The 20,260-nt window shown below is 38.4% G+C and overlaps 1 protein-coding gene across 1 annotated transcript in view; it reads left to right on the top strand.

Moving 5' to 3' along the window:
- Positions 1–10,652, top strand: part of cacna1c (calcium channel, voltage-dependent, L type, alpha 1C subunit) — a 226,639-nt gene extending 215,987 nt beyond the window's left edge. Inside the window, exons 46-52 of the mRNA XM_059325882.1 lie at positions 2,101–2,220; positions 2,316–2,443; positions 3,373–3,470; positions 3,621–3,717; positions 4,865–4,973; positions 5,087–5,255; positions 6,251–10,652. Of these exons, the coding sequence (XP_059181865.1) occupies positions 2,101–2,220; positions 2,316–2,443; positions 3,373–3,470; positions 3,621–3,717; positions 4,865–4,973; positions 5,087–5,255; positions 6,251–6,751 (1,222 nt within the window). The 3' untranslated portion in view covers positions 6,752–10,652. The remainder of the gene's footprint in view (positions 1–2,100; positions 2,221–2,315; positions 2,444–3,372; positions 3,471–3,620; positions 3,718–4,864; positions 4,974–5,086; positions 5,256–6,250) is intronic.
- The last annotated feature ends 9,608 nt before the right edge of the window (positions 10,653–20,260 follow it).

Raw genomic sequence — 20,260 nt, 5'->3', positions numbered from 1 at the left:
GTGTTATGAACTTTGCTTTTGATATGTATGGTCCCTTGGGGGGGATTTTCTAGTAGTTTTAGTGGTTCCTCACATTTTATTTAGCAGCAAAATTGTACACAAGAAATATTTATAAGGAATATATAATAAAAGTCCAAGGTCTAAAAAGATGATATCCACTGAGTAGATACCTGCTCCCCAGAGTATAAACATTTTCCATTTTAGACACATGATAAGCTTTACACTCAAGTAATAACATGACATCTATTTAATTATATCAAAAATAATTTAAAAAATAATTGGTCAATATGGATATGTTCACTGACTTTAAAAACATCATGTATTTTTTATTTTTTTTTAATAGATTGTCTTGAACCATATATGAATTGAACTAAACAATATTATTTAAAAAGATCTTAAAGAAATTATCGAAATGAATAATATATACATTTAATGAAATATTATAAAAATAATTAATAAAAACACATTTGTTCAAAATAAATTAAATCAACTCCACGGTGGCCAATAAAGTTGGAATACATTTTTTTTTCTTTCCATGAAACGACTCTGACAGTGTGATTGATTATTGACAGATAAAGTGTATATCAAAACTTTATTAATCAATCTCTTCCAAAAATATCACAACAAAAATTTTAAAAAACACAATTGACGGAGGATTGTGTCTGAAAACAAAATTATTCCAACTTTATGGGCGACCGTGTATATTGTAACGTTGCACTTCCACAACCTTGTGAAAACTAAACACATATTCAACATTTTGGTCACTTAAATTCAACATATTCCAGTCAGTAATGAAGCGTACCGCTGTAAAGTAAAGGATTTACACTTGATTTACAGCACAAGACAAAACAAGGGCATCATGCTAAATGTAAAGTAGCACAATAATCATTTGATCTCTGCTTTGGACTTATATTAATGTATATAAAATGTTTTGATCCTAGAAGGTCAGCCTTGGAGACAGATCTGTCATAGTTAATTTAGAGAGTTAAACTCATTCACTGTGTAGAGACAGTAAGTGATGAAGAACTTAGTGTTACAATACAAAACAAAGTACAGTATAAGCTTTTCAAAGCACTCTCTCTTTGGATTTGCTTGATTCTGTGACAGGACAATGCTGCCAAGTGTAGTGAGCTTGATCAAACCCATTTAGAACAGTCAGGTTTTTAATAAATGCTGTTCTAACCCAGAGTGCGCTGTGGAGCAGCTTAAAGAGCTGTTGATTAAAGGGACATCTCGACATTTAGAAATTTAATTTAGTATTTCTTCACCAGGCAGTACAGTAATAGTTTTTTTCCATTTGTGAGTGCCCATCAGTAAAATAATGGATATTGCTAAGTGCAAGCTAAGCAGTTTGTTAACTATCTAGTGAAGAAAAGATTAAACTTCAAATGTCAGGATGTCTCCTTAAAGCTTAAACCTGGAGTATGAGACAGATGTGGACTGAAAGGATGGCAAGACATCTTTGGAAAACAAACACTCGACAAAGGTTTTTATGACTTCCTTGTGTTGCTGCTAACACAATTGTATGCAGGTTAATGTACTGTAGGTTCTGTGTCCACTTCTTAAGACATGAGTAGGAAGGACAGCATCTGATTCCAGGACTCTATTGGCTTTCATTTTAAATGATGAGAACAGCACAAAAAGTACAGGTTTAATTTCCCACTGGGCCTAGATTATAATACTGGTCTATTACAAGCCATTATCTTGTCCGTCCCAATCTTTGTTTTTTAAAGATGTCTGCACCTCAGTTGAGCTATCAGCTTCTCATATTCCAGGTGTTGCCTTTCGATGCTTTTTACAGTTTTGCTTTAACAAAATAGTTGTAATTCCTATTGCTTCTCCTGCTCCTTTTCCTCTAGCTATTTTTTATTTTCTTCTTCTTCTTCTTCCTCCTACTCCTCTCTCCTTCTCTTACAAGCCTCAGTGGGTTTTTCTCAGTCTCTGTTTCGAAGCTTCTCTTTGCTAATCAGCCGCTTCTTTTTTTTCTGTGTGTTTGCGTTCACGTCTGTCTGCCTATTTTGTCTACTTGTTTTTCCATTTGTGGTCTCCGTTTTGTTCATTTTGTTTGTTTCGCTTGTGTACTTGCTTGTTCGTCGGTAGCTCGGACTCAAGTGACAGCCGTCTGCCAATCATCCGAAGAGGTGAAGGGTCAACGGAGGAGACGTATGACGAGAGCTACGCCGATGACAGAGAGGACGACCACTCACTGTCCTCTGACATGTACTGCTGGAACACAAACTCGTCATTTTCATCTCTAAGTTTTATTAGTTTTGGGGTTTGTCTTTTATTAAATCATCCTTGTGTGTAATCTTTAGGCTGGTGTATCATGACGAAACATGTAAGCAGTTGACTCCCATGGAGGAAGGAGAGGAGGTAGAAGACAGAAGAGGAGGAGGAGGGTGGCAGTCTCCCAGGAGAGTCTTCCTCTGCCCCACTTCTCTGGGTGAGTAGACATGCCTTTCCTAAAAACTGTTCAAAAGTATTAAAACAGCTGCTCTAGGCCTGGGCAATTATATGATCGCGATAAGTGATCGTGAGAAATTTCAGCTCAATTACGGTGATCAGCTGTGAGCATATTTAACTGATCAAACATGTTGGAAAATGTGTGTTACAACAGCCAATCGGACCAAATCTTTTCCTGCTCCGTTTGTACGTTGCCGGAGAAGTAAACAGAAAGGCTGAACGTGAAGCTAAATGCAGAGCTGAGGGCAGCGCAATAGATGTCAGCCATGACTTGGAATAATAAACCAGGGAGGTACAGGCGAATGTTGGGAACGAGCAAAGGAAATTACAATCTATCCGCCGCTGTATCGAGGGAAAACTAACATTCACAGCACAGCAATTCACACGTATGGTGCATTCAGTTGCGTCGGAACGGCTATGGTGTATTCAGTAGCATGGGACATATGAAAACCTTCAGAGAAACAAGCTATTACTGAATGGAACTTCAATAAACAAGTTAGCGAAACATTAACAGCGTGGGCTTTCGAACAACAAATCTCACAATGTGTTTATTTTGGGTCTTGCATACCTGCAAAAACACTCAGGATGGTAAAGTAGCCCCACTGTGTTTTTTTTTATATTTTTCTACATTTGTTGTACTGTTGAGTTAAAATTGTTTATATGTCTTTCTATGTTCATCTTATTTTATTTGCTTTATTATTTACTTGTTAATGTTAATAAAATATTGAACACATCTCTAGTTTTTTCGTGATAGATACTTTAAAACTGGTAGTTTTAAAAACAATGTAAAAAATCGTGATAATAATCGAGATAGGACGAGATGAATGAGGAAAAATATATCATGATCATTTTTTTGCCATATCGCCCAGCCCTAAGCTGGTCTTAATAGTGTTTTACATCCTGTGTCAGTGCGGAGATCATCCTTCCATCTGGAGTGTCTCCGAAGACAGTCGAGGCCAGACGTCTCCCAGAAGACAGCGGTGCCGCTACACCTTGTACATCATCAGGTAGAAGATGCGCACAAAATAAACACAAACATCCTCTCTCGCTTGGATGCACATAGACAGGTTGTAAATACATAATGTGAGCTCCCTGCAGACATAATCTCCCTTTCCTGCTCCTCTCTCACACCGCCTCTCTGCTCTGTGCTCCTCCAGGCTCTGGCAGTCGCAGGGCTGAGTCCTCTGCTAAGAAGGAGTCACTCACCTACCCTCTTCAGCCGGCTGTGCTCCTCGCCTCCAGGCAGTCCCACAGGTACATTGCATCATCTGCAACATGTCTAAGGCCAAAAAAGCTGTTTGTCAAGCACTGGCAAAAATGTTGCTCTAAATATCCTCGGCAAGTGCAGTTATACCTTTATTTAGAGGAGCAGTGTGCAGGATTTAGGGGATATCTCCCAGTGGTGGAATGTAACTAAGTGCATTTAGTCAAGAACTGTACTTACTACTTACTTACTTACTTACTAACTTACTTACTTACTTACTTACTTACTTACTTACTTACTTACTTACTACTTATTTACTTACTAACCCACTTACTTACTTACTAACTTACTTACTTACTTACTTACTTACTTACTTACTTACTTACTTACTTACTTACTTACTTACTTACTACTTACTTACTTACTTACTTACTTACTTACTTACTTACTTACTTACTTACTTACTTACTTTACTACAGTTTTGAGATTTGTGTACTTTACTTGAGTATTTCTATTTATTTAACTTTATACTTCTACTCCACTACATTTTGAGGCCAATATTGTACTATTTACTCCACTACATTTAGCCGACAGCTTTAGTTACTTTTCAGGTCAAGATTTAACATAAAAAACATGATCAATTTAAAGTGATGAGACCTTTTATTAAATAAACCTCATAACTGTATATTAAGTAATGAAAATGAGCCCTATATTTACTAAATTAAAACACTGCTTACATAAATGCATCAACACAAATAATCTAATAATATATTTTTTACTTTTGATACTTTAAGAGCATTTTGATGCTGATACTTTTGTACTTTTACTTAAGTAAGTTTTGATTGCAGGAATCTGAATAGTTCTTCCACCACTGATCTTCTCTGCATAAAATGTATGCAGAGAAGATCAGTGGTGGAAGAACTAACTGAAAACATGGATGTGAATATTTGATTCCATTTATGCCATAAATGGAATCAAATATTCACATCCATGTTTTCATTTGCATATAGTCACCTAAAATGTGCAACCTAGCTGCAAGATGCCATTAAAAACTCACACACTGCTTCTTTAAAGTAGGTAAAACAGGTCACTGATTGTGGAATAGTGATTTTTTTAAAGTGCATATTGTTATGTTGCAGTTATGTGTGCAGTTATGTTACTTTTTCCAACGGTTGCTTCTCCTGTCTTTGTTTCTAGCTCAAGGCAGCGATGCCTCCTACCAGCGAGTGCCCTCTCTGAGGTTAGAGGGCTCCAACTCCCATGAAAAGCTCAATACCAGCTTGCCCTCTGTCAACTGTGGGCCCTGGTAAGACTCTTGAAAGTATCTTGAAAAGAACTCCCACAACACAATTGTCCAAATAGCAGCTATGATGATATTGTAGGAAAAGTAATAATAATACTCATTTTAATTGGTCCTAGGTATAGCGACAGTAATGGGAACAGCCGGGTGCCCAGTCCTAGCCCCACCCCCAGCATGTCAGTGTCCAATCAAAGACCACCACGGCCGGTGTCGCTCACAGTGCCCTCGCTACTGGGAAAAGATTCCAGCTCACTGTGTCACGGCAGCGCAGGCAGTCTGGTGGAGGCGGTGAGTATGTGAGCTGTACAGGTGGGAGAAGGTTAACTGGAGCTGAAACAATCCTCAGTTGTGACGATTTAGCCTTTTCTTTATCTTCCTTTATAGCCTTACCTTGTCTGTTGCCACATTTTGGCCTGTGTCGTGCCACATAAAATAAGAAATAGAAAAGATTAATTCTATACCCACTATGTTATGATTTACTAAAGGAAGACATGATACAAGATGAATAAAACCCTGTTTTTGTTGTTTTTGTTAGGGAGAGAGATAACTGAATGAGATTCAGTTATTTTGTTTAGGAGTGGAGTCGAGAGGGAGGCACACCTGCTGGAGATCTGCACTGTATTCAGAGCATTTCCCTTGTTTAATTTAAAACATTAACCCTCCTGTTATGTTCGTTTCTCAGGAACAGCAGCATGTTTAATTATCCAAAAGTGTCAGAAACAAAAAATCCCAATAAACATTGTTTACATTTAATTATTAACTCCATTGTTAACCATTTAAATCAATATTTAGTGCAATGGTGTTCTCTACCTCTCACAGATCAGGTTCAATCACGATAATTCACTTGTTTTTCATAAAAATGCATGTTAAAACTTTTTTTAAATATACATTCGAAATACCTACATATATAAAATACAATAGTTTTACATGACTATTTTTTTTACATTTTATTTTACACTTTAAATGTTTTTCTTTCCGTGAAAAAAATACTTTTAATGATTTTTAAACTTTGAAATGGGTCAATTTGACCCACAACATAACAGGAGGGTTAACTTTGTTTCAGAGAATCACCCTTGGTATTTTCCACTACTTAATAGAACAAATGATTAATTTAGAAAATAATCTCCAGATTATATCTACAATGAGAACAATCATTAGTTGCAGTCATAAACATTTCATGAACTTTTTTCTGCTTACTAAAGTTTACTTTTCGCTCCCACACCCTGTATTCCATCCAAACATTCCTTTCCGCCCGTTCCTTTCTTCCCCATTTCTGTCTCCAGGTGCTAATATCAGAGGGTTTGGGTCATTTCGCCCAGGACCCGTCGTTCATCGAGGTGACCAAAGCCGAGTTGGCAGACGCATGCGACATGACCATCGAGGAGATGGAGCATGCCGCCAACAACATTCTCAACGGCAACACCGCCACGAACGCCACATCCAGCACCTCCTCCACCTCCCAGCACAGCCCCAACGGCAACCTCCTCCCCTTCCAAACAGCAGCAGCAGCAGCAGCAGCACCAACAACGCACAGGGACCGAGCGGTCAGTGAGGGCGGGGAAGAGGCCGGAGGAAGCAGAGGCTCCCTCCACGGACCGTCCTCAGTGGAGGAGCGGCAGGAGCTGCTAGCAGGGGGCAGGGGACGAGAAGAGGAGGAGGAGGAGGAAGAGGTGGGAGGGAGGGAGGAAGGGCAACACAGAAGCTCGGTTGTGATCGGAGGAGCGCGGCAGAGGAACAGCGGGCTGTTGGAGGACGAGGATATGGAGTGTGTGACGAGTTTGTAGGAGTCAGACTGACGGGTTCCATTGGCCTACTGGCCCCTCTGACATCATCAGAGACTGACGCTTGTCAGTGCTGGGTAACAGCGCCGCAGCTGGCTCTGTCTGTCCCCGCCCCTCTCACACACACACACACTGTCTGCCTCTCCGCCAGACGTAACCGCTCTGGACAATGGCGGCCAGTGACGCAACCTTAAACACCTGGTTATTGTTGGTTTCTATGAGTTTGTATGTGTGTGAATGTTTGTAGTCAAGTATACTTCACTATACTCTATACTATCTGAGTGTATGCTTGTGTGTATGTGTATGTGTGTGTATGTGTGTGTGTGTGTGTGTGTGTGTGTGCGCGTGTGATTTATGATTTTCTCTATTTGTACGTATGCCTGAGTGTCTGAGTGTGTCTCTAAAGTGCCTCACAGTTTTTTCATGTCCTCAAAGTGTGAAGAGCAGAAAAGTAGAGACAAGCAAAAAGAGCGAGGGTAAAGTAGAGGTGAAGGAAAGGCAGAAAGGAAACTACAAAAGCAGGAAGTCCTTATATGGATTTCACTGTCGACATAGTGTGTTTATTGTTTTCATTTCCTACGCCTACTTTGATGTTGTGTTATTGTTGTTTGTCTGGCCGCCATGAAGCCAGGTAGGGGACAGCAGACCAGCTTGTAGGGGGGGTCAGTTAAGGATTTAAATCTGACCGCACCCACTTGTGGTCAAAGGTCAACTCCTCCTTCTTGGTTCACTGATGACGAAGCGCTGTATTGAGTCAACGGGGGCGAGGAAAACCCTGTTTGAAATCTCATTTCTCTTCCTCTTCCAAAGCAAAGGAACCTTGGAGCACAGCCCTGCCAGCCTGGGGGTGGGATTAAGGTGACACACCACCCCTAGCCAAGGGGGGGAAGGATTTGAGGGATGGACCAACAGCCACAACAGGGCTTCTGCAGGGGGCCACGGGCAGAGAGAGACACTCTCTGGCCAATAGGAAGCTAGCCAGCTCTTTTATCCGCTGGTTCATAAAACGCCAGCGAGAGACAAACTCACCTCGTCTGTCACCTTGAACTGGCTTTGCCTCCTCCACCGCTTTTCCTCGTTTGGCCACACCCACTTCCTGCCCCCACACAGGAAATGGGAGGAGCATTTGGTGGCTAAGCAGAGACAGCGAGCCCCCTTTTTCTGCCTCATACCTCGCCGTTCCTCACTCTTCCCTCTCTCCTTCCTCCCTCCTCTTTGGTTATGCCACCATCGCTCGGTTTTTTGCTTTTTCAGCCCTCGGGAGGCGAGTGTGTCGAACAGGGCAACAGAGACGGAGGGTGGAGGAGAGAACGGGAGTGACCGATTGAAAAGAAAACAGACTCTGGGCATGGATCTACAGAGGATCTGTCCGTCAATCAACCTCACTTCCCTCTCCGAGACCCTCCTCTTCCTCTCAGCGTGGAATCCTATTGGATTTGCTGCCACACACTCTCTCTACAGACCACGCCCACTATGTATTTAACAGTTCAATATTGTGCAAAACTGGCTAGCCATGACTATTTTGTTTTATATTCATGATGTTATTGGTTTAATTTATCCTTGATTTGTTTGCACAATCGGGGTGCTGGTCTTATAAATGTATTTTTGCTCGGTTTATTTTAGGAGAATTTTAAGAGGTTTTAAGTATCGAAGCAGGGCGTAGTGTTTGCGTGCGAGTGTATAACTATATTTGTGCGTGCGGGTGCGTGTCTGCGTTTTAGTACAGAATGTGTGTATGTACGAATGTGTGAGATAGCGTGTGTATCTAAAAGGGGGGTCTTTCTCTCTATCAGTATGCACCTTTTACAGATTGTATCTATTTATTTATTTATTTTTCCCAGAAGAGAAAAAAATGTGTGTGAGGATGTTTGTATGTGTGCGTGCCTGTGTCCGAGTGGTTACTTATGTATTCTAAAAAGCTGATTTTAAGCCTAGACAGTAAATTAAGGTAGCATTACAAGTATGGTATTGTGTGTATGAGGGTGTGTGTGTGTGTGTGTGTGTGTGTGTGTGTGCGTGTGCGTGTGTGTGTGTGATAATGGGCCTCCTTAACACAGGGTTACCATGGACAGGCATGCTTCCAAAGCTTTGTGATTTCTTTAGCACGGTTTTTACTTTTTAGCCAAGCTGCAGAGTCAGAAGCCACTCTATCTTTGAAAATTAGTCATCGCATAACTTTTCTTTATTTCTCTGTTTAGAGGTAATTAGGCGTAAGGTCTCCAGCGAGGTCAGACTGACGGTTAAGTTTACAGCGGTGATGGGTTTCGACATTGCAGCTTGGCCGGAAGGGAACAAGCCTTTTGGGCAATTGCTGCTTTTCTTCTTTACGGTGGATGGTTGCTCTGAACGGTAGAAGCACCAACTTCGCACTGCCACAGTGACACCTCGTGAACGAACCGGGAGGTGACACCCTGATCGCTCGGCTGTAACACACCATAAATCACATGATTTCATCATTTAATCGTACTCCAAATGAACTATTAGGGCTGGTGTACAGATGCTGCAAGACTTCTGATTCACATCTCTTTGTCTGAGGTCTGCTCATATCACAAAACATTATGATTTATTGTCATTGTTAGAAATAAAACAGCTCCCCGTCTGTAATATTATTTACTGGTAAAACTAATGATACTACAGACAGGTAATTCACTGTCAGTTGATAAGATGTGATAAATTGTTTGGTTAACGTGAAAAATTGTTGGATACAGATGAGAACAGCTTGAAGAGAAGTTGGATGATCCTCTGGTGTGATTCTTATTTTTGTTTTTTCATTTTCTTCTAATGGCTTTTAGGTAGCATGCTGACAACTTTTTACTGACTCCTCTATTAAAGTTTGTCTCTGGATTATAGTTTGGATTCACTTGACGTAAGATATGTGACCACAGGATGCCAGAGGCCTCAGTACATTACACAGGGCACAGGCTGTATAAAACAGATTAATGATGCGTCTCCACTTCCTCAAATAAAGCCAAAATATCCTGGATAAAGGCACTGGTGATGTCATTTGGAGCCAGTGTGTGTGTGCATTAGTGATCGGGTTGGAGCGACGATATTGAGTTTCCACCCATACACCCATTCAACTCGTGAGTCAATAACAGCTGTCAATTATGACATCACACCCCCTTTTCATAGCATCTAATAACTAATTAAAAACAAACTTCTCTGAAAAATTTGCTCTTGAACAAACATCAGCATGATAGGAACTACCTAACATGACAGAAACTATCTTTGGGAAAAATGTACTCACATATATTTGGATGTGGCAGTTTTATGACCTCTAGCACAGCCAGCCACCAGTCGGCAATCAAGATGTTTTGGCTTCACTTTTGGGGGACTCTTATGTATTTTCTCACATTGGTATCGCGTCTTCTCCAAAAAACATTCTTAATGTCAGTATCAGATGCCAATTTTCACATTTATTGGTAACTTTATTGTATTGAAAACTGAAATAATTCAACTCAGCTTTCTAAAATGTTATGTCACAAGTTATGCTAGCCACTGGAAAAACATTATTGTTGCCACCACAATCCAGATGCAAAGTCAACTGGACACTTGGCTGGTATTAAAAGTTGTTTCTTACCATTCCAATGTTCACATGCAGATAGATTTCAATATATCTAGTTGAAAAGGATTTCATAAGAAGGCCTGGAGCATTAAAAATGGGACGTTTCAACTTCGCTCTAAAGAAAATCTAAACAAGTCAAAATAGATTTTTCACTCTAAAAATCTCATTTTAACGAACATTGAATTCCCACCCAGAGACACTATCACATGTCACCTTATAGCCATTAGTTTTTACTTTAATTTACTATTAAGGACTAACTGCTGAGCTCTCATTCCTACATGTTAAGCAGAGCAGGTTTGTGGCAGGGAAGGGTATGCATGAACACACTGCCATACACTGCATCCTGTGCCAGTAACAGACTTCTGACATTATTATGCAAACTAAATGTGAATGTTGAACGTGATTTTAGTGGCAGTGCTGTTGTTGTTTTGTGGTTATGATCATACTGCAAACCCCGAAGAAGTCTGTGTTGTCAAAGGAATACCCTCCCTGACATTTTTTCTTTTCATTTCTTTTTCCTTTGGCCTCATATAACATCTTCAGCATCTTTTTCTTTCTCTCAGTTATTCTTACAGCACCTCATTCAAATAGTACTTCTAATTGAGATAACTTGGTACCATAAGCTAACAGACCACTTTGCGACTAGTGGCTCACATCAGTTTCTGTATAAGCTGCTTTTTTTTTAGTCAGACTTTAAGTCCAAATGTTTGGAAAGCAGATTTCGGTACGGTCAAGCATGTTAATGCGTGTGCAGGGAAGCATCTGGGATCAGTGTTTTAATCTTATGCTTTGGTTTCTGCTCCCACACTTAATTATTGGATCAGCCCTGGTAAAGTCTATTTAACCCTGAATTTAAAAGACATAATGAGTTATTAGTTACTGATTATTTATGCAGATTTACTTGATAAACCTAATGAGGTCTAAAATCCTCAATAATACATGAAATCAGCAGGCATCTGAATTGTAAAGTAGTGGTTTTTGTATCCAGTCCGGTACAGAAGAGCCGGCAAGTCTCTGCTTTCTACCAACATTCCTGTGAATGTTACTCTCTCAAGGCAGTTTCCATAAGAAACAATGTAACAAAGACAGTAGTTACTTTACTTTACTCAATTAATTATCAAATTAACCATTCTCTGTGGAGGAAAGAAGCTGCCAAAATAAAATTTTAAAAAATCAATCGGCACAAAGCTGAAATAATCAAATTTGGGGAATTAAATAGGGGGAAATTTAAAGGAAAAATATTACAAAAATACTTTTAAAAATGAATAAATGCATTTAAAAATATATTTCAAATAAATAAACAATAGTAGTATAATAGGAGGATTCCCAAAAAGTTAAATAAGTACAGAAAAGTAAATTGAAATAAAACAAATATTTATGGCACATTTTTTCAATGAATTAATCTGGTACATTTATTAGCATTAAAGTCATTTTTTTAATTTAATATTTTTTTATTTTGGCAGCTTCCATCCTCTGTAATTCTCAGACTTGACCAAGGTAAAAAAAAAAATAGGATTGGAGTATTTCCACAATCACAGCCTTAAGATAAATGAACAAAAGTCACCTTCATAAATGTCTCGTATCACCTTCAGGTTTGACGATCTTCGAACATAGATGAGTTCATGCACTCAGAAACTACTTTCAGTTCAAATTCTTTACTTTTGTGTTCCTAATAAATTATAACTCGTATATTATAGACACATTTAGAGTCACCCTGCGTATCAGAAGAGCCAAACTGGGTTTTGTTCTGTCTGTTCAAAGGCTCTTTGGGTTTAAATGCTGGTGAGAGAGATCCAGAGGCGTGTGGTGCCCCTGTGTGGAGTGGAGCAGCGTTGCAGTTTTTATGTTACATATAGGTTGAACTATGAGTTGTTGTGTTGCAGTATATGGTATGAGTGGGTGTTATCCTGCATCCCACAAGATATGCAAAAACAATGCAATAACTATGACTGTATACAAGGTTCCCGAAGTAAATATATTTGTGAAAGTGAAAAAAAGAAAACGATGACGATGTATTTTTTTTTTTTTTCTGTTTGTTACATTTTTAAGTAAACTCAGTGGTTTCCATGCCAGAGAAACCTAACATACTTGAAATCAGGTACATTACAGTGCAGTATAGTAAAGATGTATTTATTTATCTTTCTGGGTGTTGGAGTTGCATCAGCAGTCTATTGAGGCTTCGACGTGAAGTTATTTTTTTTTGCTCACGGTTTAACATCCAGCCAGTGTAGCCCCAAAATGAAAAGATGATCGTTTATTTTGATGTTTCAGCAGCAAGAACATTTAGCTTCACCTCTGTGACTCAATATGTGTTTGACTGCATCCCTTTCTCTTGTTTTATCCAGTTAGTTTTTGAATGGACTGAGCTCCGTGGGTGTACCATCAGTATTGCATGAGGTTCACATGTTGGCATTGAGCGTGCCAGGTTTTGCGGCCGTTTTGTTTTGATCAGGTTAAGTATCATATCACATTATGACAGAGTAGCTATTTCTATTTAATGTACATATGATTAAAGGCAGTATTTCTTCTCTATAAACATCTGACTGTGGGCAGCAGTGGAGGGCTGTCTGGAAGGTGATTTTGCATATCTTGTGTCTTATGGGCTCTTAGTTACATTTTCTGATTCTTAACCCCGAGAAGGACTGAGCTCAAGTTTATATGATTGTTGAAAGTTGAGAGAAAAAGCAAACTTAAGTATTTTTATGCCCCAGTTTAAGACAGGTGTCACTACTTCTTTGCCTATGTGTTTCCATAGTCTGTCTTTTCTTCGTGTGACATGTGGAAGATGGACCAGTTGGAATACTTTGTATGAAATGGACCAAATTATTTAGAGTTTTTTCAACAAACACACAGACAGGAGCTACATAGCGCACACACACACACACACACACACACACGTGATTGCTTACTTGTTACATTCAAGCACAAAGTGAAAAATATGCAGAATTTAAAATACAGATTAAAATGAAACTGTGTCCCGATTCCATACCACACACTAATTCTGGACAGGTTTTGAGAATTTAGCTTGTTAAAACAGAAGGAAGGACATTAAGTATAAGTAGAACTCATCATATTAAAGAAGAATGTTAGAAATTGTTGCAAAAGAGGCCAAGATATCAGTAATCTGATTGGCTATCAGCTACCAGATTTGATCATATCTTGTCAGTTGGTTGTTCAAAAGAGGGAAAAAAAGGATTCTTAAATCGGTTTTGATCTGGATCAAACCATTAGTATGTGTTGTTCAAAACTTTCAAATAGGATTGGGTTACCTTTAAACCAAAAAAAAAAATCCAGATTTTCCTCATGCATAAATAAAAATAATTCTCTCAGATGATAGTTTAAGCTCATATATTGATGTCTTGTTAACTAACTGCAAAATCATACACCATAAACATTTGACTGTAGTTATGGTGTACAAGTAGTGTGTAATATTGAATTGGAACACAGCACGTGTGTGTTTTTAGTCCTTCTTGATGGTAATAATGCCCTTTAATGGCTGACATTTTGGCTAATTAGCAGAAAAAGTGCAGGTGTAACTAATAACATTAATCACAGCGTATTTTTGTTTTGTTGTGCCAGTAAACCAGCGTGCATCAAACCACAGCTGTGGAGCTGCAACCACTAAACAGAATGCAGCCGTTATTAATGATATCAGCTATAGCTGCTTTTTGCAAGTCTGTTGTGTGTGTTAATGTACCTGTGGTCTCTGCCACACTGTTCAGAGTTAGTAGTCGTTTTATCAGTCTGATAATCCGCAGCTGGTTAAAATAAAACAACACCTCTTTGCCATAAAGGGCGCACTTCAAATTTAAGTAATTCCCTCTAGTGAAAGTAAAGAAGAGAGAGAATAAAGGCCAGTTCGGGCAGATGGAGGACAATCTGTTGCTGACGATGGGAAGCAGTGGGTTTAAGTAAGAATGTTTGACGGAGAGTATTTAAGGTTTTATTTCATCATGTTTGAATTTCAGGGAGTTCTTACATGGTGAATTATATATCCAAGTAATGTTTTACCTGCATGGGGTTTCTCTCTTTAGGGATATAAAGTATTGGTCCTATGTGAATGATAATATATTTTGTCTCACCACTAGCCAATGATTGTATATTTTTATACACCATATATTATAGCAAGAAATATATGAATATATAATATTTAATCACCAGAATGTTAGAGTAAGGAAAAGGCAGGACGCTTATTTGGGAATGTAGTTGGTCATGAAAATGTGTTATATAAGCCTACTGACTGAGGGTCGGTAAGAATTTATTGAAGAGTCCCACTTTACTGACTGTATTTTTGACCAAAAGGAACCAGCAGGGAACAATGTAGTTATATTTATTGAAGCTGTATGTTTCAGCTGATGGTATACACACGATGGGCTTTAAAGTTGACAGGCAAATATGGCTTCATTTAAATAGCATTAGCTGCATAACACAAATAACCAAATTACATACAGCTACGACCCTGGAAATCTATCCATAGGCTCCTTTTTCAGCTTTTAAAGACAGTATAAGTACATAAATGAGGGCCAAATTTATCAATTTGACATTGAAATGCCAAGCAACAGATATCTGATAACTAACGTGCGTTTGCTTTTGTTTTGTTCTGTTTCGTGAAGTGAGCTGAAAGACATTAACTACCAGCAGCCTGTCAGCGCAGGTCAAAGTCTGGACATTTTCTTCTGTAGCACCGAGACTCCTGTGTCTCTTCCTGCATCAGCGGTACACACACATAAACACTGTAAAAACCGTTTCAAATGCATTATTAAAGCTATTAAAGACATCAAACCAAAAAATCAGCCTATGAAGGACTAGGTCTCTCTATGCTTTGAGCCATTAAAATCATGTAGCTTCAGTTTTTTTCTTCCAAGAAAGGAATTAGAGGAAGAAATTCTCATTGAATGCAGGCAGGGGAGGAAAGACGTTCGGCATTAGTTCAGCAACAAAATGATTTTGTCGGTTTATGCAGCAATGAAAAAAAGGAGATTTTATCATATTTTTTTGTGGCACATTTGAACTAAACATCCAATTTCATGTTTGTGTGAAAGAGCTGCTGCACTTGACAGAAAACATTTGAAGCTGCTCAGTATTAAGAAAAGATGTCATGCTTTAACAAATATAGTATTTTACACACATGTACCATTTACAAAGTATTAGTTGGAGTTTTATCCTAAACTATACACATATATGTGACAGTGAAGCTGGAAAGCAGGAATCGTGTTATTCTTCCTGTCCTGCTCACTCACTTTTCCACACGCGGATCAACAGATGCACGTTCTATTTTCTTGTAAGAAATGTTTGTTGATCATTCTTTGATCCTGACAAAATATTTTAAGAGGACTATTTTGAATATAGATTTTTTTTCTAGGTTGAAAAAAATCAGCAGAGTCTGTTGTAGGAATCTAATTAAATCAAATTGAAATACAAATTCCCTTTTCTGGAGGAACATGTTTTCCTCTTGTACAGATGTTATTTTGACATTGATGCTGATGGACGCTTTAGGAAATGGAACAGAAAGCGACAGAGGGAATATATTATGAAATACAAGTTTATATTGCAAGTGTCTTTTATTTTAGATATATTATAGAAAAAAACTATGTCTGAATTATATGATAGTAAATGATAGTTTGGACTTTGCGAAGGATTCTTTGAGGGAGAAGGCCCTGATCAGGTTCAGAGGTGCCGTACTGTTAAACTCTACACACGCTGGCATATTCTGTGCAGGATCGAATGGTTTGATTGAATGGTTTTACCATCAGCTGAATGTTTTCATAAGGTTTAGAAATCATTATGGATAAGTTTCCTTTGTGTGTTGCCAGTGCAGTAGCTGGAGTTTAGGTAGAAACATGCAGTCAGAATGTATATCCCTGATGGATAAGGAATAGGGATGCACCAATTCGACTTTTTTAGCCCCCATGGCGATACCGATAAATTGGTTTTGAGTATGTGCCGATACAGGTCACCGATCTGATACCAGTGTTTATTTAATTAACATGTTCTCATGAATAGGCTTGCGAACACTTTTGCAAAAACCTTTTTTTTTCACCAGTGCAGTGCCCATAGGAAGTATGTATTCGTATAGTGGGGAAGATCTAGAAAAAATAATCTGATAGAGATAATGCAACATTTTGTTGCCTATCACTGTGACATGCTATCAATAGGATAGATTTCTAGCAAGGAAAGCTACAGGTAAGAGACATTACTGCAAATTATTGTGCATGCAAGTAGCCTACAGGTACTGTGGGGGGGGGGGGGTTAATGGATCAAACTGATGCGGAAGAAAGGGCTTAAATCTCTGCTGAGCATGCTAATCGTGAGATAGCACATTATGCAGTATGCTGCACTAAAAATATATTAACATGAACCCAATTAGCTGATATACTATATTGCATGTAAGTATCTCATATCAAATGATTATGAGCCTTACGCTAAGCAATATGAATATTATCCCTGAATTACATAGTAATGCAACATAAGTGAATAAAGCTAAATCTCTGCTAATCACGCTACAACAACGTCTTCAACTCCATAAAACACTTACTTTTCATAAGGTACCACACCATCCAGCACATACACATTGAACATTGATATTCGCTGGAAACTATTTGAATATTATTGGAAAATCGAACCTTGTAGCGCACTTTAAAACTCCGAACGATAGGTTGGCTAAATAGACTTACAGACGAGAGTCAGGCGTGTAAATCCAGAGCAAATTGTGTTACTGACCAGGTGTAGGCCTATCACACAATGGGGCGGAGCTCCCCTAAAAGGGGGCGGAGCTCCCTTAAAAGGCGTCCGATCGGAAACAGTGCAATGCCGCAACACGCCCTACGGAAAAAATTATATTTCGAAATTTTTAAATGTGGCATTAAAGAAATTGCAAATTAGAGACAATTCCATCAACTGGTTTAGAGCGAATTAACAAAACTGCATAAATGTGCTTTGGTCAGAAGATGGCAGTGTAATGTATTGCTGCAGGCTAGTCCGTCAGTTAACAGTAGAAGAAGAGACAGCATGAGAAAGAGAACAACAACAAAATAGAGGTTGCTAATAGGACAACTTTAGCATTTAGAAAATGGAGAGACATCTTCAGGAATTGGATTCAGTTATGCAACTTATAATTATTCCTTCATGTCAGCAGAAACAGTTGATCAGTCATGTGAGTTAAATGTTCGCTAAAAAATTATTTTCATATTCCGTTAAGGGCATTTACTATTTTTCTAAAAAGACAAAAAACACCGCAGGCGAGCATTAAAACTTTTAGCTCATTTCCAAATGTTTTATCAAATTTGGGTGTTTCCATCAAGCTTTTCTCATGCAAATCTTCAAAACAAACAACTGGAAACAACTATAGTGATACATTTAGTCCAGGCAATAAAACCACTTGCTTAAGGTTCAGAAAAAACAACAGGGTTAGGCTAAAAATAACTATTTGTGTATGTACAGAGCTACATGAGTAAAGACGTTTCCATTGGTACATGAACACTTTAAATCCTGGCCATACATAGACATAAATTTAATTAATTGTTATGTGTCATTAAAATATGAATCATACAGCAGAAATTTGTTTTTTTTAAAAATCAATGAAAATTAAGCAACAAATTGATCAAACTCAAACAGGAATTAAAAACTTCCAGTGTAGAATGTATGTATCTGGTATATAAACAAAGAATTTAATTTAATAGATCAGCTATTAGAGTCAGTATCGGCACAGTCTTAATATCAGTATCGGTATCTGCGCATCTCTAATTGTGAATCTTGATTAACTATGAAGAAATGAGGTGTCAGGCTAGGAAATTATATTTAAAAAAAACATTTCTGTGTGAAAAATGTAATTAAGAGAATGCATTTAGCCTGCTAAATTTAATTAATTAGTGGTTGTTTTATGGATTTTGGATTTCGGAAACTGTATTCCTTGTTAAAGCCTTTATCTGTATTCAAATAATCTCTCTGCATATTGTGCTGCACTGGCTCACACTGTAGTGACACTACAGATGCATGTAAAGTCTTCACCAATCAGTCTTGGGAAAATTTGATTTGTTCGCTCGAGATGGTTGTGAGGAACAAAAATGTTGATTTATTTGTCAGTTTTCCTGGGCTGGTGAGCCCTTAAATGAACCAAATAGAGGATATTTGCTTAATAATAGATTTAGAAATAACATAGTTAGATATAACTCACCCACTGTGTAGCAGCACCTACAGCAGCACCCCTATGTGAACATTAAGGACGACTGTTAGTATCGGAAGGACGTTGAAAGCCTCGTGTATATTCCTTCTCTTATTGTTACTCATACCAATAAAAAAAGAATAAAGGAGATCCCTGTTTGCACATATTACAGTATCACTTTTACGGCGGAAGGCGCTGCACCCACAGCCTGTTGATTGAGGATTTTCTGTACCAGCTCGCGTTTCAAACCGTGACTTTCTTCAGGATATTACTTCAGCAAACAGCTCTCAGCTCTCTCAAGGTGTGGCAGCAGCTTTATAATGCACACTTTCTGTCTGTCAGTGGCTCTGGAGGTGAAACAGCTCCTCAGCAGAGTCACCAATGTCTGTGCCTCCCTGCATCTGCTACTTCTCTCATTTTAACAAGAGATAATACTTTACGAATGATAATGATTTCATCTGTTGAATGTAGGACGCAGTGATGCACATACATGTGAAGTATTTGAAAGTTACACTACAAGTTTATGGATATTTTCCTATTTTAGAAGCCCTAAATGGAGTAAAAGTCGCCACAGACATAAAAAATCTGATTTTAACTCTTAGGAAATCTACTAACTTTTATTCCGAGTTAGAAACAAACAGGTCTTGTATGCCTGTGTGTGTAAATGCAGCTTTAATGAATGAGTTGGCCCATCTGAGAGCAGTGTCATGTACATTATCAGTGTTTTTCTTCTTGCTGGTGTGGAAACGCCTCTTTAACAGCATGCAGGCGTTTAACTACGTTATTTTTTTTACCCAGGCAGGGGGATTCCGGCCTTTTGCCAGCTTGATGATTTAATGGCAGGGGATCCACAGCTCCATATACAGCCATGTCAACCAAGGCTTTTCTGTTCTTTATTTACTGGGTAAATGCCATGGCTATGTGGCTCTGTTCTCCACTGGTCAGTAGTGTCTTATGATCATATTCGTAGTCTTAGTTCACTACTCATGCAAAGTGTTAAAGGGCCTTTGACAGGATTGAGCTGTTTGTTTGTTTGTTTTCTGTCAGAGAGATTATTATTTTGTATGGAGAGAGAGAGGCGTTCACACAGAGACCAATTTGTTGTAATATTAGTAGTGACGCTACTGTTAAATGTAGTATTTAATAACAGCACTATTTATGGTCAAAAAAATGAACTAGAGTGTGTTATTGTACTTGCGGTAGCTTTGGAGGCAGGTGGTCATTTTGTAACTGTTCTTTAACATAAGCCACTCCCCCTCAAATGCGAGGGATTTCATTGGTTCTGAGGTTGCGAAGTGACACTGGCCCAACATCATTTGGTTTCCTCGGTTACCATTTGTCTCCTCTGTGACGACTGCATGGTCTCACATTCGACACTCCCTTTTTTTTTCTTCTTCTTCTTCTGCTTCTTTTTTTCTAAAGATTTTTGTTTTTCTTTCATTCACTTCATTTTACATTTTAGAAAGGGAAAGAATACAAATGAAATAAATCAGAATATTAATTCAATCACTTTTTCTACTCCTATTTTCAATAAAAAGTGAAACAAAAAAACAAACAAAAAGTTGATTTGTAAATAAGTAATGTACAGTTTGTATCTGTAACTTGTCAGTCTGTCATTGGTGACAGAGTCTGTCTTGCTTATAACGCACGCTACCAGTAAATAAAAAAAGGAAAAAGTATATTTAGACTGTATGGTCCCTTGAAAGCAAGTTTTAAATTAATATCTGATGTATATTCCTGTAACATTGCATTTTTATCTGAGGAATGATGTTATTAAAAAATTGCA

This window comes from Centropristis striata, chromosome 22 (assembly GCF_030273125.1).
Source record: "Centropristis striata isolate RG_2023a ecotype Rhode Island chromosome 22, C.striata_1.0, whole genome shotgun sequence".
NCBI classification, from domain to species: domain Eukaryota; kingdom Metazoa; phylum Chordata; class Actinopteri; order Perciformes; family Serranidae; genus Centropristis; species Centropristis striata.
Note: the sequence above shows the minus strand (reverse complement) of the source record. Positions and strands in the feature narration are given on the sequence as shown.